The 24730-nt window shown below is 40.0% G+C and overlaps 1 protein-coding gene across 1 annotated transcript in view; it reads right to left on the bottom strand.

Moving 5' to 3' along the window:
- Nucleotides 1–24730, bottom strand: part of tspoap1 (TSPO associated protein 1) — a 77672-nt gene that overhangs the window by 18474 nt on the left and 34468 nt on the right. Inside the window, exons 2-18 of the mRNA XM_085364314.1 lie at nt 23725–23832; nt 23350–23478; nt 20631–20807; nt 19726–19908; nt 13700–13864; nt 8281–8364; nt 8050–8139; nt 7798–7920; nt 7607–7711; nt 7321–7371; nt 6525–6557; nt 4379–4559; nt 3807–3911; nt 3179–3384; nt 1772–1878; nt 1573–1682; nt 612–1487 (exon numbers count right to left, since the gene is read on the bottom strand). Of these exons, the coding sequence (XP_085220440.1) occupies nt 612–1487; nt 1573–1682; nt 1772–1878; nt 3179–3384; nt 3807–3911; nt 4379–4559; nt 6525–6557; nt 7321–7371; nt 7607–7711; nt 7798–7920; nt 8050–8139; nt 8281–8364; nt 13700–13864; nt 19726–19908; nt 20631–20807; nt 23350–23478; nt 23725–23832 (2833 nt within the window). The remainder of the gene's footprint in view (nt 1–611; nt 1488–1572; nt 1683–1771; nt 1879–3178; nt 3385–3806; nt 3912–4378; nt 4560–6524; nt 6558–7320; nt 7372–7606; nt 7712–7797; nt 7921–8049; nt 8140–8280; nt 8365–13699; nt 13865–19725; nt 19909–20630; nt 20808–23349; nt 23479–23724; nt 23833–24730) is intronic.

Genomic DNA, 24730 nt, shown 5'->3' with positions numbered 1-24730 from the left:
TAAATCCACAGGATCTTTGAAACCTCTCTTCCCTTCACTGTTAACATAATGTAGAAATCAGTAGAAATACTGATATAAAAATGATGCATTGCTTCACGCTGCATTTTCACACTGTCTTTATTTTGCTTACAGTCTTGATTTTCATCTTCATTTGGGTTGCCTGTACCAGCAGTACAGTCATGGGAGGTGTTCCCTACAATCATTAATGATGTAACTCTCTCACCAATTTGATGGGGACACGTTGCCATGAGCAAAGTGACATGTACATATGATTAGACTTAAAAGTCTTAAGGAAGCTGGCTTGATAAATTATCTAGCCAAAGCTCTGGTAAGATGTTGCAAAGATTCAGGAAAACACAGACAAATAAAATGATTTGAAAGGTCTTGAGTTCATTATACAAGTTCAGATTAAATAATCATCTTACTGGATATATGCGATGATTTGTCTGAGTTTATAGAGGTATAGAATTAATCTGCAAAAACCCCCATCTTTGAGTCTGAACGAACCTTACATGTGTTCCATTTACACACGTCCATCTTAAATGCTTTTACCACGTGTGATACCGGAAATCGTGACAAGCCGTCAGAAAGATAAAAGAGTAAGTCCTGACCTGCCATCAGTGTGGTGAAGGTGATCGTTGCACTTCTGTGTTCACGTCGCTCCACGGGTAACTCCCATGGCGTGCGGTGTGGCCGTGCCTCCACTTTGACGGTGTACTGCAGGCTGGGCAATAGGTTATTGAGGCACAGCGAGTAGCAGCCAGCCTTCACCAGCTCACACTCCTCGTCATTCAAGGACACAATGTGCACATAGTTACTGTTGCTGGGCAGCCAGGTCAGGTTGGCATTGGTAGCAGTGATCCTCTCCACGCGCAGTTGCGTGGGCGCCACGGAAACGTCCCGACCGACCAGCATGCTGCAGCGGAGCTGGTCCGAGAGACCCTTCTCTGTCAGGCTTTGGACCGACACACGATAGGCCTTGAGGTTTATGTCTAGCCGCTCCAGCACTGCTTTGGTCTGGGCACCGAAGGGCACATTGAGCCGCAGCTCCTGGTCCACATACACATTATAGCTCCACACATTGCCCCACCCAGCCGGCACCAACGGAGGGTCCCAGCCGATGATGATACTCTTGGCAAGCTGCTTGATGAGGGTGAGCTTACGTGGGTAAGGCACAATGTCCACTCCCACCTCTTCCAAGTCCAAGTCTAGGCCGTTGGTGAGGGGGGCTGGGACAGCCAAGGCTGATGCTGAATCTGAGGGGGCTGAGGCAGGGCCAGAGGCAGCAGAGGCCTCTGTCCTCTCTGAGGTGCTGACACCCACGTGGAGACGATGCTGGTGGATGGCACTGTGCAGGCTGCTGTCTATCAGCGAGTTATGGGACATGTCCACCATCTCTGGGTGATGAGTGCTCATGACATCGTCGTCTGAAACACGTTCCACAAAGTTAGAGGGGACCAGCCCTCTCCGTCCGTCCATCAGTTCGCCTGAAAGGAGCCACCATAAAACACTGTCCTACAGACCGGAAAGTAAAGATTTGTAGATTTACAAAAAAATGACAAGATCCCATACCTTCATAGAAGCCATCATCATCCATGTCTCCATATACATAGATGTATTCTCCAGCAGTGAGTGGTAGCTCCACCTCAGGATTGTCATTGGGACCATCATAAGGATTATAGCTGGGGGAGATAAATATTTTCCATGAAATCGTTTCCATCACATACTTTCATGTTCACCAGAACAACCCCTGTGTTAGTTAATTACTTACCTGTATCTTGCAATAAACACCTGAAGCTTTGCTGCTCCTCTGCTGGCTGGGCAAGGTGCTGGGGCTATGTCAATGTCCAACTCCTCTACTTCACTGGCTGTGTCCACCTGAGAACAGCATGAACAGAGAGACAGTCACCTGACATATCTAAAAAGAACAGGCTAAAAGTAAAGTAAGAGCAAAGTTAAATGGTTTTTAGTCTTTAGTAATAAAGTAAATCTATAGGACTGCAGTTGCAATAAAAGTGAGGTAACTAGGATGACCAAGCACTGTGCTGTAAGTGCCACAATTTGCTACGTACACAAATCAAAATCTTCTGCAAGCTAACACAATGGTCCTGGAACAAGTCTTTCCCTATAGGTCAGATATCTTTCAAAGTTTATTACAGAGAGGTGTTTTAGAAGCTGTTTCTACTGCTTAATTTACTCCATTTATTGTTGCGGCTGACCTAAACAAGTGAATTTCTTTAGTGGAAATTCTTAACCTATTTTAGCCAGCATGAACTCTTTCTTCTGTATCAAGATGTCCTTTATTTTCTTGCCAAAAGGAGAGCACATTTCACGAGTATGATATGCTTTACACATATTATCTTAAAAGGCCACAAGATAAAGCCATGCCTGTTTGGAAATGACTGCAAAGAAAATCACTTTGTTTGCGAGTGACTTTTTGCCCTTTTTATTGAATACAAACAGGAACAGAACTGCTACAGAGCTAGTTAATACCTGGTATAAATGGCTACCTGCAAGAAATAACAGCACTTTTTAAGGATAATCACAAACAACTACTGTATACCCTTTATAATCCACAGAGCTGAGTGGATTATCTCACTAAATATGAGCTCTATTGATTGTATGCAGTCGAGTGACTGGATAAAAAGACCACCAGGCTGCATAGCATGCAGGACCACACACCGGCAGGACAAACATGCTAAATATTTTGGAGCAAAACCAAAATACTCCACTGGACTCTTCTGTTACAGTGTGCACTAACGTGAGATGACAACAAGTTTAAGGAGAGCTTTTTAATCCATTAAATCCATGCAAACAGTGTAGTAATCTCGATCTGCTTTCATGTGTGCCGAAACAAAGAAGGAGAATATCAGGATGAAGAGATGAAGTGCTTCAAAACTAACCTATCAACCGTTAGGCTAACTTACTAGATACAGATGGTGGTTTTCAAATGTAGCAGCCACATTAGCTAATGGTGTCAGCTTTAAAACAACTTTACTGTATAACTATAAATTATATTTCATGTAAGACTGTGTTGAAATTTCACATATTTATATCATATTACCATTAATATATGAACCATGTATAAAATAAACAAAAAAAACACAAAATGCATGAAAGCATTTTTTCTGATTTGAGAAAAAAGTGATGTACTACACATCGTCTTCACTGCTGGTACCTCGTGAGTTGGGCTTGATTTGTGCGGACTGAGATGGGTGTCAGACTTGGGCGTGAGGTGCGTGGTCTCTGACTTGCTAGAGGAAGAGCCTGACTTGCTGACGCTGATGGTGGGCAGCTCTCGATGCTTGGTGACAGGCGATCGCTCCACCCTGGATAGCCCTGCAGCATGAGGGGTAGCCCCCATGCGTAGTGCAGTGGCCACATCTAGCAAGAGAGAGAGAGGCAGAGGATAATCCACCATCTAGTGAACATACATCAGCCCTCTTACTGCATAACCTGGTTGAATCCACGAGCAGCTAGGCATGTGAAGTCACTGGTTGACATGCAGGGGGCTCAAGGCCTGAACATGGCTGATTAAAAAGAGGAAGGAAAAAAAGTCCTATCTCCATCTGTCAGTGGTCACACTATAAAGACAACATGTTTCACACGAGGACTGTTAAGAGACTTAACGTGCTCCATGCTCCACACACTGACTGTCTCATGCTATGGTGAGAGTAACAGATCAGCTCTGTTACGGTGCTGGACTGTTAACGGTGACCGTGCAGGTAAGATGACAGGTCAACGCATGCGGTGCTTTTGTAACACTGTCCAACACATATTATGAGTAACAGAGACGGCGGGCATACCAAGTGGGTCATTGCCCTCGGGGCAGGAGACAGTGTCACCTCCCTCGAGACTCCAAAAGGCTATTTCACCTAGAGTCACCATATCCCATGAGCCACCAGTGCAGTCTAAAACACATGAACATTGTAAGAGAAAAAGGGTTGGATATACACAGTAGGAGAGTTGGTCTAGATTTGCACTATGTATTTGTTGCTGCTGGGATTGAGGTTACATTATAACACACAAAGGTGGAAAAAGAGAGAATGTCACATTAAGAAGAAGGACTGGGTATTGTGTATTGTGTCCTTATTGTTCAGAAGTCAATGATAAAATATCTCGAAATTAAAATCTGGAGAGATGCATTCCTGATCATTATATATATGGATAATTTTAAAGAACTCTTTTCTATAAGTGGCTCAGTGCTCTTTACCAAGCCATCATCTGTGTCCACTACACCAACTACGATTCTATAACATGAAAGCAAAATTATTGTTAAACAATGATTTGGCAAATTATCTTGAAACAAGACATAGTAAGTCAGATTGTTTGATTTTCCTTTTGGTCATTAAGCAAGTGAAGTGAAGCAACCACTTACCTCGCTCTGTAGTCAGGCCCACCCCGTTGGTCAGAACCGACAGGGTGGGGTTGTTGAGGAGGCTAGAGCTGGCCAGGTCCACCTTTGAGGCCTGCATTCGAAACTTCTCCAACTCTTGGGACAGCAGGCCAAACTGTTCGCTCTGGCTTCGACATTTCTCCTCCAGCTCTCGTACCTTCGACTACACAGAAGGCAGAACCAATATAATGCACACAAACAGTGCCAGTGTGACTTGTGTGAGAGAAAATCCACCTTTCAACACTATTAGATGTGATGTCCTCAATTTGTTAACCAGGTCATTTCAGGTGGAACTGTGTGATGTGTTACCATACTTTAGGTTTCTTCTGGACACACTTTAACCTGATGTCTACAAGCGAATGAGCTTTGCCTAAGTTAGCAGTACAGTGTGTGAATGTTGGGATGTGAGCGGTAAGGTGGATTTTTCCTTTTAATCAGCAATCTATCACCGTCAGTGTCCTGCAGAAACCTTCAATGCAATTAAATCAATTTCCTTAGAAACTATGGAAAAGCTTTTTATGATTAGGGCCACCAGTGTGTGAATGTGTGTGTGAATGGGTGAATGACTGAATGTAGTGTGAAGCGCTTTGGGGTCCTTAGGGACTAATTAAAGCGCTATACAAATGCAGGCCATTTACTTTTGATACATCTGATTTCTTATGTTTATGACTGTTTTGAAAGATGGACAAATAGGACAACAAAATGTGGCAAACACAAATGAATGCATGAAATAACGTAATCCACAACGCAAATATGGGTTTCTGCAAGACAGACAATGTTACAAGTCCCTACATCATTTGTTAGAATCTGCAAAGACAAATGACAAAGACTGGCTGGGTAAATGGAAAGGAAAAAGGGAGGCAGGCAAAGGGGGAGGGGAAACTGGAGTAAAGTATTTATGAGGTGTTACATGTTGCTTCCATTTAACACTCGGCTTGCAATCACTTTTATGACAGCGGGGTAATTTGGCAGAACACTACTTGCTTCTGTCTTACTGGGTTTCTAAATGTAGCTGATTTCACTTCCGGTTGCGGTGGGAGTTTCCTGGCAGGCTGATCTGACAAAAGCCTTCACACGAAAGTGTCTGAACAACATTTCCTGTTAGTGCTCACCTACGCAAAGCCTGTAGTCGATTCTTATCTAGCTGCACTGAGCTGGGGGGTAATGAGTATTAAAACACTGACGCAAATCATTTGTAAAACCTCAGATGAATACTATCAGAAATTTACCAAATTTCCCGGAGGAACCCACCCGAGGGATTAATAAAGTTTTATCTAATCTAATCTAAATGGCAATGAGACTATTTGCGTACATGGAATAAGATTAAACAACCCGATAATTGTAGTAAGTGCTGTCAGTGCAGCTGGGAGTGATAAATGTGTTATACACATACACTAACCCCTAACCCTACACCCCATATGAATGACCTGATTTAAATGCAAATCGGTAACCATAAAAAAAATAAATAAATAAAAGAGAAACGCAACAGCCTCAGATGAGCAACTGTTCACAAGTGAAGCATTTCTGAGGGGCTGTTTTACACTAATTAATGTTGAATAGAGTTCCATCAATTTCAAGGAACTAAATAAAAGCAACTGGGGTTTTGGTGGTTCTAAGGACCAGGGCTGGGTGGAGGTCCTGTTGAGGAGAAGATAAAAAGCTCTTGAACACGAGGTTCAAGAAATACCTGCATGCAGTCCAGTGTACTCTGCTTAGCAAAAAAGGCACAAAGCACAAAGAAAAGATGCAAATGCATGTGTGTGAAGCACTGAAACTGGAAAAGACTAAATTAAATATTAATAGAGTAGAAACACAGCAGTCAGAGTCCAGGTCAGCAAGGAAATCCGCTCACAAGCCAGAATCACTAGAATGTCTCTCAGCCCATAGCAGCCCACACACACACACACACACACACACACACACACACACACCTCATAATCTAGCAAAAACTGTTTTTTAACAGAGTGAGTAAGGCTGGGTGTTTTGTTGGCAAGTAAAACATGGGCTCTTGGGAGGGAAAGAGACTTTCTCCTGTGATGCTTTGGTTTAAATACAGACAGAAAGTGAGAGAAACACAGCCAAGAGGAAGGAAACTAGGCATTTTGAAAACAGAGCAACTATACTCTACCAGCTCTCTCCGCAACACGAGCTGAGTCAACTCCTAAAATAAAATACACACTGCTTTAAGTAACAAACTCTCGCAGCAAAATGAACCGTGAGAAATAAGGAACACAGACAACAGGAATGTAAAGTCATCAACTGTGGATGATGACATTTTTGATTTTTTCCCTCCTTTTTTAGTTTCTTTTTTTTTAATGTTCAGCATCAGCAGCCAATCAGAGGCAGGGGGATTTCAACTGTCATCTGCTATCTGGATTCATTTTGAATTCTTACGCTGACACAGAGAGCAAGCACAAACGTCACAAAGCAGCAGAAGAGCCATCTGTTCAAACGGTTTTCAGGCCTACTAGAGCTACAAAAATATAAGTACTTTCTGCCACAGCTTCTCAGCCAGGTGTTTAGATAAGAATAAAGATCCCAGTAAATTATAATTCCAGGCTTCTTTAGAAGAATGAATCGTCTTTTGACCTACTAAAAAAAGAATGAAATGTCTTTAAACCTACTAAAAACCTGGTGAGAATTTTGCTCTGTTTTAAAAGACAGAAACACTTTATTCAGTGAATTTAAGCTGAAAGGAATACATTAGTGTATGTCACATAGAGACATTTTTTCTTGTTACTCTTTAATGCTTCACTCTTTTGTGGGACACTGCCAGCTTTGGATTTGATCCTAAGTCCTCCTAAATGCTTGAAAGCACCTCAGGGCTATGCAGTCTGGCAGTACAAAAGCGTGGTCTGGCACAGAGTTGTTTTACTTGCTTTTGTGCTTCCCCGTGCAGACATAATAGTGTCACATACACTCACCTCCAGCATCTGAACCACTCCTTCATGCTCCCTCTTGGCGAATAACTGAGCCTGATGATTAAAAAAACATTCAATTCACGGTAAACTTTCATCATAAAATTCACTTTCACAGCATAGCAAGCAGCACTGATAAAATTCTTTATTGGTGCCCAAAGGTTGCCCCCTGCTGGACAAAGTGCCCCATTTTTCTTAACTACACTGAAAGTAACCCACAGGCTATGAGAGCATGACTTTAGCAAGATCGAAACCAAAAAAAACCCCCAAAACTCAAGGCTGTATTTCTTACCCGCTGTAACCTTTTGATTTCATCCTGTTTGAACTTAAGGATAGCCAGTGCTTGCTCATGTTCCAATTCCAGCTGCTGCCTTCGCTCGGCGACCTCTCGCATATGCTGTTCAGAAGGAAAAGAGTTTATCAGCAGGGACACTAAGGAGCAAAACTGACAATAGCGCACCAAGCATCTGACTCAGATAGTACCTTTAGGACCTGCTCTAGGTTCTCCAGTTTGGCACGGAGTCTCTGGTTCTCCTCGAGAACTGAATTGCGTTGAGCGGTCACTTCAGAGAGATCTTCCCTCAGCTCCTCATTCTCAGCCCGAGTCTGGGAAATAGCAGCAGGTTATCCCATCATAGCATTAAGATTGGTTATCACAACTGTCAGTGATGATGACCAAAAACATGATTTTTATACACAAAATAAAACCTATATATCTCGAGCAGCGTCACCGACCTGGTCGAGCAGCTGTGCCTTCCTCCTGAGGAGATCTGCCTCCTCCTTTAGTTGCTCATTTTTGCCTCGCTCATCCTCAAGCTGGCTCTCCTGTTCCAGAAAAACACAAAACCACACTCATACAAACATGCGGAAATCCACGTCTACCCCTCTGCTGTCATTATGCCCATCGCAGCTGTGCTTTAAAGAGAGTATGACAGAAGGAAACAATGGAGCACAAGGTTCACTTACCAAATCCAGACATCTCTTCTGTCGCTTCTTTACTTCATGCTCAAGATTTTCACATTCTTTTCTTTTCTTGCTCAGTTCACTTTCCTGAAACAAGAGAAAAAACAAGGATAGTTACACTTAATCTTTAATTTGGAAACTCAGGTCAGGCTTTAAACTAAAACTCTCAAAATGCACATAATATATCATACAAAAACATAACAATAAATAGGAATCATTTGCATCATGTACATTTTGCAAAATGGGATACAATCCTTGCAGTTTCCATAGTGACCTCTGACAGGACAGCAATGAGGCATTACAAAGCTTAGCATCCTTTAATTATTCTAAATGCAGCTTACATGCAGGAGCAGCATAGGAGAAATCAGCTTATTTCACTGTGGCTCCAGGACCTCAATCAAGCATTACCCCTGTGTTTGTGATGTGGGAGCTACAGGACAGAGGCTAATTGCAGACCACCAGCAGCTGACTGGAAGAGACACTGTACTCTCACCAGGGATGACACAGCAAGACAATAAAGATAATTAAACTACAACCTGTGCTCTGATTTTCTTGATTGTGTTTGAGTTGCGTTCTTTTGAAGGCCTGACTAACAGTCACATTACAGCTGGGAAGCTAAACTACCACATCTGATTGTACTGTGTGGAATTCAAATACAACATGGTCACATTACAAAAACATTTCTCACTGAGCTTCATTGTCACACTAAATGTCTTGTCTCCATGGTGAAGACTACCGCAGGTATCCTTTGATTCACACTTTTGTTCCTTTGTAACTTCCATTAGAATATTTAAAACAGCTATGCCACACATTATAAATATGAAGAAAACAAGACTTTTATTTTGAAAAACAGATGCAACAATGTGACAAGGAGGGGAATTTATTCTTCAGCACGGGGTCCTTTTTCACTCTAAAAATAATGATATTAGCAAGATCATCCTTTCAGAGAATGTTACCTGATCAAAACAGATTAAGTTGCCTGTGTCACTCTGTTAAACTAGAAAGATCACAAAAATTCTTTCCTGTGCAGAGGTCACTTCATCTAAAGTTCAAGGATCAATTTGACAATAAGGGGGAAGAAAATAAAGTTTTGTAAAACATGGACCCAACATCTATCTTATTTCACTGTTAATTATCTTATTAGGATAACACAACTCATAACATAATATGATACTTATTGCTTTTTTTGTACAGTCCCAATCAAAAGTTTAAGACCAGTTGAAAAATGGCAAAATAAAATCATATTTTGCATGGTTGCATCTTAACAATGTTCAAAGTAGGGCTTCAACATGCAACAAGAAGAAATGGGAGTGAGAGAAAACATTTTTTGAGCATGCAATTTATTGAATGAAACTGGCTGTTTTACAGCTGATCAAAAGTTTCCCATATGGAAAAGATATATATAAATCTTATAAAGTTTGTATCTGTCTTGTGTGAAACTTGTATGAAAAGCATACAAGAGTGAAAACAGATAAAGATCTGTGATGGCCAAACCCGTGGCCACACTCTAAAGTCGGTAACTTTTGTATTTTCATTCTTCATTTGAACATAGTAATATATTTTAGTTGCCAATAACTTTATTGATTGGTTTGGATACATTGGTTCTATTTGTAAGCACGCACATTTAGTTTACTTATGTATTCATACTACTTCATTTCTTTGCTTTCTGACTAACCTTTGTCTTTTTATTTCTTACCTGCCATCATCCCTGGGAGTTGCTGGACAAAAGATGGTAGCCAGGGTTTGAAACCATTAAATATGAAGGAAGATAATTGGACTACACCACCACTTCCTGCTGAAGGGGGGAATGTGTGTTTTCTTTACTTTAAAAACAAAGTATTTGTATTTAATTAAATATTTAGGGTTTAATGGGGTTTTTTGATTTTCTTCTTTAGTGTTTAGTTTATTAACAAACTAGATTGTACTGCATTGTTTGTGATTTATGATTGTGTTTGTTTGTTACCCCCTCATGTGTCACAATGGTCTGATCAGCCATTATATATACCCTTGTATGTCATTTCATGTTTAGGTCAATTATGTATGTTTGAGCAGTCATTTGGTCTGTTAAGTTTGCAGTTGTTGCTGGAGTTCAGTTTTGTTTCTTTGACCTCTTTTATGAGCTCAACATTTATTACTCTTGTGAATATAATTTTTGGGGGTTAAATAAATGGAAACTATATTTTTCTAATAATTCCTGGGACTCCTGTTTTTCAACTCGGTCCATCACAAGATCTCTTGAAAAATTATATAAATGAAACTTGTATGTTTTGGATACTTACTAAAACAATATATGAAAGTGATGAGAAAGTGGCCACTTTCATGAGTAAATCATATAAGTTTTTACTATTTCTTTTCCATATGGGTTAGGACCACATGCCTAATCTGTGCAAAAATGTGGATTCATTGTCATTTTCTGTCAGGTAGTCACGTCAGGTAGTCACACGTTCAAAAAGCCTTTCCCTTTTTGAACGTGGTCAGGTTGTTGAACTGTATAAGTAGGGTCTCTCGCAGCGCGCCATTGCTGCTGAGGTGAGATGCAGTAAGACAGTCATTTGGAATTTCTTAAATGATCCTGAGGGTTATGGAACAAAAAAGTAAAGTGGAAGACCCCAAAAAATTTCAACAGCACTGAGCAAGAGGATCCAATTGCCTGTCTGTCAAGACACTGGACAATCCTCGACCCAAATTAAGGCTGTTACTGGTGCCGACTGCAGCCCTGCAACCATCAGATGGCATCTAAGTCTGAATGGCTTCAAAAACAAAAAATATCTTCAAAGGCCTTGTCTTCTTGAATGGCACAGAACAGTTTGGAAGAGGAATTATCAATGAAATCTGAGTTTCTGTCACATCAGCCTCCTAAGACAGTCTCCAAGAAAAGAAAGGCTTGTTTGCTCTATGGCACACAACTGCAATGTTTAAACTTTGCTAAACAACACGAAAAGAAGTCCGGTGAAACCTGGAAGCACCTCCTTGGTTCAGCTGAGACTAAGATGAAATTGTTCGAGTCAGGACAAACACAGTGAATGCACAGTCCTGCCATTAACACTCTGAGATGAGTGTGCAATAACAGTTGAGCTGAATGTAAACATTATAGCCAAATGTTGGCTGACAAAGATGACTCTTTGTCATCCTCAGTCTTCTGGCTGAGGAGGAATAGTCCAGGCTGATAATCACACGAGGCTTCCCAAAGAAGAAGAGTGAAAACCATCACAGGGACAGGAATGTTACCCAACTTTAAACCAATAGCTTATCAATGACATATTTTCAAAAAGGTAGCAGATAGCAGGTTTAAAAATGTTCTCTGATGAATGGCAGAACAATCCATGCAGCACTTAAGGAATGTTGGTATACTGACATATTAAAAGGTAAAGTGAAGTAAAGTTTGTCACTTGTGTGAACACGTGACACATGCACAAGTGACCTCCACAAACAAAACAAACAATCACACATGTCATGTAATCATATCTTGTGGGGACATCTAATTGACATAATGCTTTCCCTAGCCACTTACCTTTACCATAACCATAACCCACTTGTAACCCTGTCACTAAAACCACATTTTGAGTCTCAAAAATGCCTTCAGACTTGAGGGGACTGGAATTTTGGTCTCCATAAGGGCTGTTCGTCCCCACAAATATGTGTGTGTGTGTGTGTGTGTGTGTGTGTGTGTGTGTGTGTGTGTGTGAACACACACACACACACACACTTGAATAGCAATACAATACATCACCACCAAAGTCAGTACAATAAAACCAATCATAAAAAAACAACATAAACCAGAGAGTAAAAGAGCTTACAGCCCAGGTATTTACCTTCTAAACAAATAAAGATATCTGCACCAGTAATTGACACAGAAGATGATGATGATGATAATGAAGCAAATTCAGCATTTAAGGAGGACCTACGGCCAATGTGTTATTAATTGTATGCAAATACTTCATAGTCAAACAGGATCTACAGGCCTGCAGGCTAAAGATTAAATTCTCTTTAAAACAAAATCTGCTACCATCCAAGCAGGCCTGTGTGTTCTTCTTAATGCACAGTAGTGCACTTATGACAGTGCTACATTAGCATGCCAACATGCACTCAATGACAGTGCTAGTGCTAGCATGCTAACATTTGCACTAAACACAAAGAACAGCTCAGCCTGAGAGTACTGCCATCTGTTTTGGCGATATTTGGTGACAAATCAAAGCATTAAGCAAATTAAGATTATGACTTAATGATGAAGCTAGATGAAAACAAACTAAGGAATTCATTCTCTGGACAAGATCAATATCAATGGAAAATTCCAAAGCACTCCTTTCCATATCTGTCGAGATATTTCAGTCTGGACTAAAGCAGTGATCTGACTGTTGTCACTAGTAAAGCTAAAAATATTACCTGCATGGTGATCACCTTCTGATCAATCTCAGTGTTTACTCTGCTGTTATGATATATTCCACTGCCAAGATACCACTTCCTCCTTGGACTAATAGTCACTTTATGAAGAAACTAGTTATGTATGGGGTAAGGCTTCACCAGCTATTTGTCAAACAAAACACTGTGGAGAAAACGAGTGAACTGAACTCAACTGAATAGCCAAGTTGCACTTTACTTACATATATGAATTTAAAAGAATTTAATCAATGGACAAAAAAGATTTGTGTCATCAATTCAGTTTCCATCCAAATGTGATTTGTTTTGTGAGGCAAATCTTGACCACTGACCAACAGAATATAATCAGTTTATTGTTGAATTAAAGTAAATGTTTGTGTCAAAGGTAATGAAATTGCCTTCAGCTGTTCCTGATATATCACATGTAACTTATCTGATGTTTTTTGTCCAATATGTTGCATTTTTTATTCTGAGAAAAAATGCAGAGCTGAAGGAAATAAGGTCTATTTATGCTTTGTATCCTACTTGAAGCATCAGAAAGGGTGATGTGCTACTTTTCCAAAGGACAAGATCAAAATAATCCCAGCATTACATAACAAATCTGACTGTAAATTTTCCTTCAGTGGAAGTCAGCTCAGTCACAGCACTGATATCCTTGTTTCAGTTTCAAATAAAAATACAAACATAGAACCCTCCCTATAATTACACTCAATATGTAGATTTAGCCAAAGGGAGGTGTGTAAGAATGACTTTGGAGACAGGGAATGACTTGAAAGCCATTCAGGTGACATCTAATAACAGTCTGTATTACTAACTCTTAAATATCAGCAAGCAGCTCTATTATGCACATAGCATTTGAACATGATGAATATTTAGCAGGTTATTAAATACAAACTGCTTTGTTAAGATTTCCCATCTTCATTAAGACAGTAAACTGACATTTGCAACAGAAAAGGCTTGCTGGTGGAGTAAAGTGTCCCTTAATTTACAGTGTAATGATTGGTCTGAGAAAAGGGAAATGAAAACTACAGTCCTCTTCACTTACCAGAAACTGTAGATGCTGCTTCTCTGTGTTTTCCTCCTTATGGGAGGGGGGCGGGCTAAGGCCCAGTATGGGCGTCACTCGCAGCCCCGACTCCTCTTCTCCGGGAGCTCTCTCAGACCTGGATGGAGCTTCATCTAATACCACACACGGGGTCTCTCCTACAACCTGAGAGACAGGAGGAATCATTCACTTTACATGTAAAAGTAAAAAAATAGAAAAAGAAGAAGAAAAAATACAGTTCTGACACAGCTACAGAATGGGGAGCAAATGTATAACTGTCAACTGTTAAGTAACCTTTACACTCGCATCCCCCACTGTGAAACAGGGATTATTAACAAGCCTCCTTCCCAGTGTTCCATCTACAATCAATGAGTAATCCAGGGGGATTCCCTCTGGCTTCCAACAAGACTAGAACACACTAGCGGGAAGGCTGTCCTATCTAATTAGGCTGCGTGCAATGACTGGACTGTTTCACAGCAGGTTACACTTCTGAAACAGTCACATATTTATCCTCATACACTGTATGATCCTTCTAATGAATATCCAGGTGGGGGGGACAGGCTAACACTGGTTAAAGGTTAAGAGTTGGGAATCAGTATCTAATTTTAGAGCAAACCTACTTATGCCTAGAGAACTGTGCTAGTGTAGCCAAGGCCAGGACCCAATAACAGGATCAAAGGCGCTCTGCCACGTACAGCAAAAGGGATCTCTCCTTTACAATCTCTTTGCTTTTACACTGGAAGACTATTACTATAGACATTAGACGCACCAGTTTAAGATAGGATTCACCTGGGGATCAGCAGACTACTTCAGGAATTCATATGCTGTATGAAAAACATTTACAGCCACAAAAAACAGTAAGATCTATACCATATATATCTCTCTCTCTTTATATATATATATATATAAAGAGAGAGTGTGTGTGTGTAAGATTCTGTTTGAAAAAAAGTGTTTTTGCTTTTGATTTGTGCAAAGTTTGCATCAGCTGTCTCTAGAGAAGAATGATGTGGTAGTATATTCACAAGATGAAGATGCTCTTGGACCTTATTATGTTAAGAAACTATTCAAATGAGATAAGGGTGACTCTTGCCCACAACCGCTGCATACGATAACAAAGAAAGTGAGCTAAAACTGAAACCAAATGATCTCCAGACTCGTCCATCATGAACAGAAGCGTTCCTGTTGTAGTTTCACTAAGAACTATGACAAGATTATGATAGGACCTTCGCCTTGAATGACTAGAAGTATTGTCTTCTGGCAGCTGTATGCAGTCAACATTATTTTTAGAAAACACAAGCTGTCACTAAAAACAACATGCCAGTAACGGAATAAGTGTTCTAAACTGGAGACAGCTCTTTTTTGTATAAAGCAGCTGATTCTCTCTACTGGATACTAGACATCAAGATACTCATTTCACAGCATCAACACCATCATCTGCAGCATGAAAATAGCATTCTGACACCACACTATTAGTTTCCCCCACCTTTTATTTTTTTTTAAAGAAGCCGTTCAGGCTGCACGGTGGATACAGACTATGGGGTTCAAAAGTCATTGTGACAGAATCTAATCAGTGGCATGCCTGTGAAGTTAAGCAAAGCCACCCCTGGTTTATCTGTTGGATACAAGGCCAGATGGTGTTAGTAGTGGTGACGAAAGGCCAGCAGGAGGCACTAAATCCATTGGCCCCCGGTCAAAAAAAGTGCCCAGGAAAGAGGGCTTTAAATAGGCTCGCTGCTGTTTTTTGTTCGCCTTGTTCCTTTTGGTGGTCATTTAACATCCCATCATGACCCTCTCAAGTGAGGACAGGCTAGATGATCCCATCATCCTGGCAAAATTCCCATCTTTGTAACTGGTCTGACATAATTAAACTAGTCAGTCTTCTTGTCATTTGTAATTAGCTTGCAGGAGTACACGCCCATTCAGTGGGTTGGCTTAATAAGTGTGTGGAGTTTCTGCTACAACCTGGCAGCCATACAGCATGGTGGGTGAGGTACACTCTAACTCTTCTATCAACTTTTTTTTAACATAATAGTCCACTTGTGCTTGCATGCTACATACCTGAACTCTACTCTTTCATTATTAAACAACACACTTTATCAAAAGTAGTGACTGTGTTTGCGGTGTTTTCATGAAAAAAATGTTGTTTACAGTGATAAATCAGGAGGTTTACATTATTTTTAAAATACAGGTCAAGCTCCCTAAAAGAGCAAGCCTTTATCTAAAGAGATGATGGTTCAAAGCAAATATAATAAGAGTTCATGCGATGTGTGATATAATTCTGACATGGTTTTGGCGAATGAGCACAGAGAGGCGAATATTACATAATGCCACATTTATGCACTGTTGTGGGGAATAAAGCGGCTGTCAGACTGACAGAGAGCATTAGAGCACAGCTTAGGCTATTATGAATCATTTCAAAGGTTTATATGCCAACACACTAACCTAACAAAACTTACTATGACCTAACAGGCTGTTCTTGTTTTAGAGATTTTGCTTAGATATGGTGTTGAGTTTCGGTCTCTATTATACAGACAATTAAGAGGATAGGTCAACTCAGCCCAGGGAGTCTTTGCATCTTGGCCTATATACAGCAGCAAAACTATAACTTAATTAGAGACAAACCCTAGACATTAATGCTCTCTTTACTGTGTTATTGTGGGGTTTTTCCCATATGATGATGATGATTATGAAATGCTTTGTCAGAGGCAGGCGGTACCCACGCAACAGTATTAATTATACCTGGTAAGTATTACATAACAGGTGTTCTAGCCCTTTATTCCAATTAAATACATGAGAATTCTCACTTGTTTAACTGAGAAACACTGAATTTAGTTTGAAAAAATATCAAAAGTAAATCCTGCAACAAAAAACAAAAATAAAAAAACCCTCTGAGCATCGTATTTACTTAAACAAGTGAAGGAAAGAATCGTCAGTTTTTTCAATCCAACCACCTAAGCGAAGAAATGCTACTTATCTTAAGCCACTTTTATTTATTTAAATTTATGGCTGGATATTTCGTTGAGAGACAGAGTAAATCAAATCAGGGCATGATGTGAGTTACCTATAGGAAATTTCTCTCTAGAGGGTTTTTTAACACATCTGCAAGAAATTATATCAAATACATGGCTTGGAGTTTCTGGGTGACAAACTAGTCCAATTTTAAGATGCAGTGGTTTGCATCTGCCCAATTTAAATTTGAAAAGTAAAAACTTTGGGTAGTTATGTCCCACATTTAGTGAGCACACATTATCTCTGCTGCAAGTAGTCATATCAGCTATCCGCAATAAAACGCTGATGTTACACATTCTCTGTTTTTATCTGAGCCAGTTGGGAAAACAAACTCAATATAACACAGACTAGCAGATCATAAATGGTCATATGCTCTAGTAAAATCATCCTTTGATAATGTCTACAATTTCAGGGGTCCGACTCTCTGTGAAAAGTCTAATTAAATATGAGATCAATAATCCAAGCGGACTGAACTTCAGTTTAGAATAAGGAGCTTCCATATTTGTAGAAAGAAGATATTAGAAAATATCCAGATCCAAGTCAGGAGTTTTTTGTTACTTCAAGACAGTGGTTAAATTACTTCTCTTTAACAGCCACAGGCTGTGAACATCAGTTAGACTAATACTCCAACCTCTGTCATCTACAGATTTCAACTGGATGCTTGATAATTTAGTTATTTAGAAACTTTTAAGTTGAATCCTTCTGGATAACACATGGAAATAGCTATGCAGTGAGCCTGAGAGGTTGAATGTATCATTAATCAAGCACAATGCAACCTTATCCTTTCTCTTTTCATCAGTAATGTCAAAAAAAGATTTTGAATTCCATCTACCATTTTTAATACATTCAAGGCCAAGCTTACATGCAACATAGATGTATAACTGATCAAGCGCTTGTCAAGTGGTAGTGTTTGTCTGACCCTGCAGAAATCAGAAACACTGTCTTATCCAACTGCACATTCAAACTGAGGTGAATCAAGTAATGACTGTTTAAATAAAAAAAGAGTCCCTAAATAAAGTCAAGAACGAAAATTAAATTAGTTAAGTAAATACTCAAATCCTACAGGATGTGTAAACACAGTCATGTAAGTCATTTACCAATAAATGACCTGATGAAGGAAGCAGGCGCACCTAGCGTCTGTTTTATGCTGAGACTACAGCATGTTTGCCTCTTGTGTTTGTATCAGACCAGGCCCTAGCTCAGACAGCCCACCTCTCCTCACACCCTGCCTCACATGATGAGGTATGGACACTTCACACTGATGTGGTCCATGTATATTAAAGTACACCCTGGGGCCATGCGTACTAAAGCAGGGTCAGATCACATTCAGCAGGCCCTGAATGCCATAAGCACATTGGTGTAATCCCTGCCGACTACTGAAACGGGTAACTGGATCACTTCTTTTAAAAGCACCTTAATGGATTGGCCTGGCCGTTGATTTTCTTTTTTAATACGGAACATATCGATGTCCACCAATCAAACGCTGCAGCACCATGTCACTAAGTCTGTCTGTCTAAATTCTACATCTGGAAGCTGTGAATATGACTGTTACAAAACTGGGTTGACAGGCTGCCCTTGACTAGGCCTCACGCTTGCTCCGTCTTTCTGCACTGTAAGAAAGTGGCAGTCCATCATAGACAAGGGTGGGATTTAGGACAGGATTTACTGAAATTAATATTTAAAAAAAAAAAGCAAAAAATAAAAGCTATAAGTCCTTAAAGACAAATCCCTTTAGATACAACTCAAGTCGGAATAGTAAGATGGGGCATGTAACAGCATAAGCAGCTGATTTTAATATCTAACGCAAATGAAACACCAGCTGCCTCGAGCCAGTTCTCTCACCCTCCCAATATGTCATGACACTGACTCATTTTCAGTGTCAAGTCTCAACTTTGAGTCCTGCACGGCTTCAAGCACACACACATACATATGAAGTTAGCCCAGAAGCACTACAAGAGACAGACCTTACTAAGTCCCAGAGACAGCAAAACTCACAAGATGACCTACCCCTTTCGTGTGATCTGTGGCAACGTCAAGGGTTCCTTTGGCCTGCTAGTTATCCAGAGCAGGGCGAGATAGAAAAGTCTTTACTGCGGCTGGAGTCTTACCTACCACCCAAAACCCTCTCACCGCTGCCACAGCAACAGCGAGCGGATTACTGGACTGTACCATTCTGTTGTTAGAGGGGATTAGAGTTCACACAACATGGCCCCTTTCTGGGTGTGCGTGTGCCACTGGCAGTGCGTGTTTGCGTCCCACAAATGAGAGATTACCACAATCGGCATTCTCATTTGAGCTCCACAGGCAGAGAATTTACTTCACTCCACAGGCAGTGAAAAATTTTACAAAAAATAAAGAAACATTATTAGATGTATGCATTTAAATGACATGGATAGGATGCAACTGTACCTCTAAAATTGACCAGAGCAATGACATTTTTCTCTGTTACAGATGTTAAGCGATAAAGAATGAATTTTACCATTACAATAATCCACATGCTGCATTAAGAAACCTTTTCCTATATTTAGGTGATATGTGTATTTTTATACTTTCCAGCCAGTGACTAATATCCAGAGCATCCCTCCTCTGGAGTAGAGCTGTTTTTAAGAACTGAAAACAGCATTAAATGCACAGAAGATCAGAGTGTAGGACTTTTGTGTCTTTGATCAGGCCCAAGTTCAAGAGAGGGAATCATCTCATTATGGCCTGTGACAGATTAGTATAGAGTCCAACAACAAGCCATTATATAACACTGGAAAACATCCATGACAACATAAACAAACCCTGAGTTTCGGGACTCACAGCGTTATGTTTTACATTCCTATAATTCCAACTACACTCTGAGACCATAAATGTTTCTAGATTTAACTACATGATGGGGCCTGTTTGTAATAGCTAATTTTATCTCACTTTTAATGTGCATAAACAGAGTTCACTTGCCTTTTTAAAGCTGATTAAGACCAACAGGGGTCAGTGCAGAGTCTGAATGGTTTCTGGTGTGATGAAAATGACTTTACCTTCTTTCGCCCTTCCTCCTTCACATTTTCCCCACTCTTCTCTGCAGCATCGTGGTCAGGAATATGGTCATGCTGCTTTCTGGATGATGTGACCGACACTTGCCTTTGCAGCCGCAGCACCTCCTTCTGAGACTCCCTAAAAAGCTTCTCAAATTCCCCTCTACCAGATGGAATAGGGGAGCCCTGCATACACACACACACACACACACACACACACACACACACACACACACATATATATATATATATATATATATATATATATACACACACACATATACATATATATATATATATATATATATATATATATATATATATATATATATATATATATATATATATATATATATATATGTGTGTGTGTGTGTGTGTACATCCATTAAACACAGCCACAAGACAACAGTTTCAGTTTAGCACATTATTGTTTGTGTTGTTTTCAAACTGCATCCTGCAGGTACTAAATATTAAATTAAAGAATAAAAGAATATGGATGTTCCACTACAGTTTCCGATAAACACAAGAGTCAGCACATTTTTATTATGTCAATGTACAGCTAACCCTGCAACATCCAGTATTATGAAACCCAACAGATGTTCACACTCAAGAGAATAAGCTTTTAAGTCACTGGTAATTAAGAACAGCCTATTCCTGCAATGTCATCTATCTAGACATCAGCAGTGACGCAGCCTTTGCAACAGGGGCTTAAGAGGAGGTTAGGATGAGCAGTACCCATGCTGTCCAGCAGAGAGCAGGCTTGTGGCAGTGGTGACAATGAGGTTGGTAGATGGAATACTGCTTAAAACTTTAAATCAGCTTTCAGCTGAGAAATTGAGGCCAAATTAGTGCCCACATTTCAATCTAGGCTGGATGAATTTACTCAGCAGGAGATGAGTTATAAATACCTTAGTGATACCCAGCCGAGCCTCCAGCTCTCTGCATTCCTGCTGCAGGGCAGCAATTTCCTTGTCTTTAGAGAGCAGTACATCGGCATGCTGGGCCAGGTCCCGAGCTCGCTGACGGGCAAATGCCCTCTTGTACTGTTCAACTGACCCAGGTCTCATCAAAGATGGGGAATTGACCTGCAAAGAAAATACATATTCATCAGCAGAAACATTGGAATACAGTCCTGAAGACACATGAGATATGAGTGGAAACTAAGGGGATCAACAGTTGTAAAAAGAACTGGATTCAGCAGAATACTTTTAAACTTTCCAAGTCTCATTCTGGTCTGCAGGAATGCTCTTGTGGAATATTAGTACTGGCACTGGTAGCTCACTGATTAATCAATAGGCAAAGACCAGCAAAGGACAGCACCAAGCCAATCAGTTCCAGTGCAGTCTTTGTTGGTGTAGTTTTACCACAACTGATTTATATCTTTCGGCATGGCTCTGCTCTGGGACTCTCCCACCCTTTGATGCACATACATAGAAAGTCAGGGAGCATGTCCTATATGTGATCTGCCATGTGGATGCATAAGAGAGTATCAGCTGACTTATCCAGTGATTTGAACTGGCACTGAGATGAGCTGATCTATCATGATTATGTCTGGCGTTGATGTCATGGGCTGTCTGACTATTCTAACTCTAACTCTGGATAATGGTGTGGTATGTAATTTAATAGATTCATCAACTAGAATGGCAGCTTCACTGATAATCTGTAATTCATACCAAGATCCTTGATTGTATTGTATTGTATCTTTAGTTTGAACATGTTAAAAAAGATTGTTTTAATAATCCCAGTAACACATCAAAGATATACAAATTTACAGATATATATACTTAAATAAACATACTTGTGCACCCACACACACACTTATATATATATCCCTATTGTGAAAGTAGTGGGTGAGAGCACCCAATCAAAGCCCGACCTCCTCCCTGTACTTTGCAAAAACCATATTTTTGAACCGTTTTTTAAACTGAGTCATACTGGGACTTTGCTTCAGTTCTTTACTTAGTCTATTCCACAGCTTCACTCCACACACAGAGATGCAAAAACTTGCTAGTGTTGTACGGATGCAGGGATGTTTTAAATTTAATTCCCCCCCTCAAATTGTATCCCCCGTTCCCTTTTAGAAAACAATTTTAGAATATTGTCAGGAAGTAGGTTGTTTATAGCGTTATATATAATTTGCGCAGTGAGAAAATGAACCAGATCTGTGAATTTTAGTATTTTTAATTGTAAAAATAGTGGATTTGTATAATCTCTGTAACCAGTTTTATGGATTATCCATATGTTGCTTATCAAACATAGTGCTTTTTAATCATAAGTGAAATTTTCTAACTATAAAACAGTACTGAATAAACAGTGTAGGTGCCAATGATGACTATGTATAAGATGGTTTCAGTGTCTAATGTCTGTTATGTTAAAAAATCACTAAACAGAGAACAGGCATCTAAAGCTACTGCTGTATATCATAAGGAAGCAAAGGGCATACAGATATACATTTTTCTGATGCTGTATATTTCCCCTATTTCCTACCTGTGGGACTATTAAAGGTTTTCTTATCTTATCTTATCTTATCTTATCTTATCTTAAAGGCCGGTCCATGAAAATATTGTCGGACATAAACCAGTCCATGGTGCAAAAAAGGTTGGGGACCACTGGTATAGATGATATCTAACTAACAACCAGTACTTGTCCATCTGACAGTGCAGCTACTATCTGATGACAGCTCACTAAAAAGGCTTTTCATTAGACCAACTCATACAGTCCACAACAGGCACTGATCACCTATTACAATAGGAATATAATATAATATAATAGGATTACTTAGCAGAAGAAGTGCTGTCTCTTATCCTGCAAACACTGCATCGTGAAGAAAAAGAGGAAGTCCATTGGACAGTGCAGTTCTCAGATTTACAGTATTCATGAGCTGTCTCATTAGCAATAACAATGCATGGCCAGAAGGATTTAGTATTTGACAACTGTGTTTAGTTTCTGCAGTCTTTTGCTAGATCTCTTTAATAAAAGTGTATATTACATCTTATGGAACTTCTTTGTTTGAAAACGTTTTCTTTTGTATCTCATTTCTATGCATTACAATATTTGGTGTACAAGGCTGCTTTTATTCATGTAAGAAAAGAAGATCACACACTGCACAACTCAAATTTTTACATATTTAATAAATAGTGTGTGAGGTGTTAATTCATTTTGTCATGTTTTCTTGTGTTGAGAATTTTTTTTTTGTACCCTTTTATTCACATGCTCTGTGACTCTGTTTCTATCTTGTTATCAGGCATTATGACAATGTGATTTGGACTGATAAGGAGTCACTTGCTGCATGTGTGTGGTAGTACAGCAGGTACAGCAGGTCTACTAATCAGAAGTATGGTGGTTTGATCTCTGGCTGCTCCAATCTGCATGCCTTGGGCAAAATACTAAATCTCAATTTACTCGTGTGAGTGTGTGAATGTTAGATAGAAAACACTTAAGCACTTAAGAAAAAGTGCTTGTATGAATTGGTGAATGAGGCATGTCGTATGTGTTCTCAGGTAGAGTAGAAATGCACTATATAAAAACCGTGTACATGTACCATTGGTTCAGAGTCACTGCAGCCACACTGTTGGGCGACTCAGTTCGCTGTGGGAATGTTTGAGCTATTTTATATGTGCTGCATACCACTTTGAGGTTGGCCTCCTGCAGTTTCCGAGCCCTCTCTTCCAACCTCTTTGCAAGAACAGCCAGCTCTGTGTTCTTTCTCCTCAGCCGCCTGACCTTCTCCTCAGTCTCTGGGGCACTGCTCTTCCGCTAAACAAAAAAGGGATGCAGCAAATGCTAACACAGCAGTGGCAAAAAAATAAATCACGCAGTTATTCAGAAAGGCTTAATAATGATTCAAATCTGCAAGTTGGAACTCAAACACCTGCATAAAATGACTGAAGAAAAGAAGCAAAGGGAGTTAGATCTTTTTGTTCACCGTCTGTGCACCTGGCCTACTTTCTTACAAAACCTTCACTCAAGTCTACACGCCCTCTGTTATATTTTTAGTCTTACCAGCAGACCATTCTCCTCCCTTAGTGTGGCACAAGTCTTCTCCAGCTCATCCAGGGCTCGCAGAAGTTCAGAATTCTGACGCACCAGGAACCCATAGTCAGTACCATTCTGGAAAAAACAAAATGACACCAAAAACAGATGCAGAGTTTACCATCTACTGCACAGCTGTTTGTTTTGTCTCCTTCAGTTAAAATGTGAAAATAAGGGATTGGTTTTCATTCTGGCTTAATCCATGTTTTATATCTAACATGCAGAAAACCTCCTCTGCTGTCAGCCACTGTTTACACAGCACTGTCTAATGGTGACTGACAGATGACATCTCACTGAAAAGGCTTTTCATTAGACCAACTCATTCAGTCCAGAACAGGCACTGATCACCTATTATAATAGACCAACTCGGCAGAAGAAGTGTTGTCTCCTATTCTGCAACACTGCATCATGAAGAAGAAGACAAAAATCTTGAGATAGCCTACAACCTTTTCCACCCGTCACATTCTCATATAACAACTTAGCTTCTTCCTTGAAATGCCCATTAAAAAAAACAAATACACAAATTAACTGATACTTTAACTCTCTTAAGCAATTTTTGATTTTAGCTGTCCCTCCTAATGACCCAAAGCCACTTTAGTGCTAAGCTCATCTTTGTTACAGAGATTTTTGCTAACTCTGAATTTTTATGTTTCGGGCTATAAGCCGCTACTTTTTGCACAAGCTTTGAACCCTGCGGCTTTTAGTCAGGTGCGTCTTTTCTATGGATCGTCCATGATTTTTGTGATATCGTAAGAGGATTTGTTTTGGTTGTTCCGCTGTTGTACGGCACTACGTTGCCTGGCGGAAGGGCATGTGATCAGACACACAAGAGTACAAGAGTGGTATGCTGGTCACATGTCCGTCCGTAGCGCGAAAGATAAACTTGATTAGCAAGAGCAAGAGGGGTATTACAGGAGCAAAGGAAGCTTTCATTCACAAACCCTCAGTATGGCAAACAAAAGAAATGCATATGATG

The sequence above is a fragment of the Diplotaxodon limnothrissa genome, linkage group LG10, assembly GCF_057381915.1.
Source record: "Diplotaxodon limnothrissa isolate DT_005_m linkage group LG10, D_limnothrissa_male_GT1.1, whole genome shotgun sequence".
Classification (NCBI taxonomy): domain Eukaryota; kingdom Metazoa; phylum Chordata; class Actinopteri; order Cichliformes; family Cichlidae; genus Diplotaxodon; species Diplotaxodon limnothrissa.
This window is presented reverse-complemented; position numbering and strand designations above follow the sequence as displayed.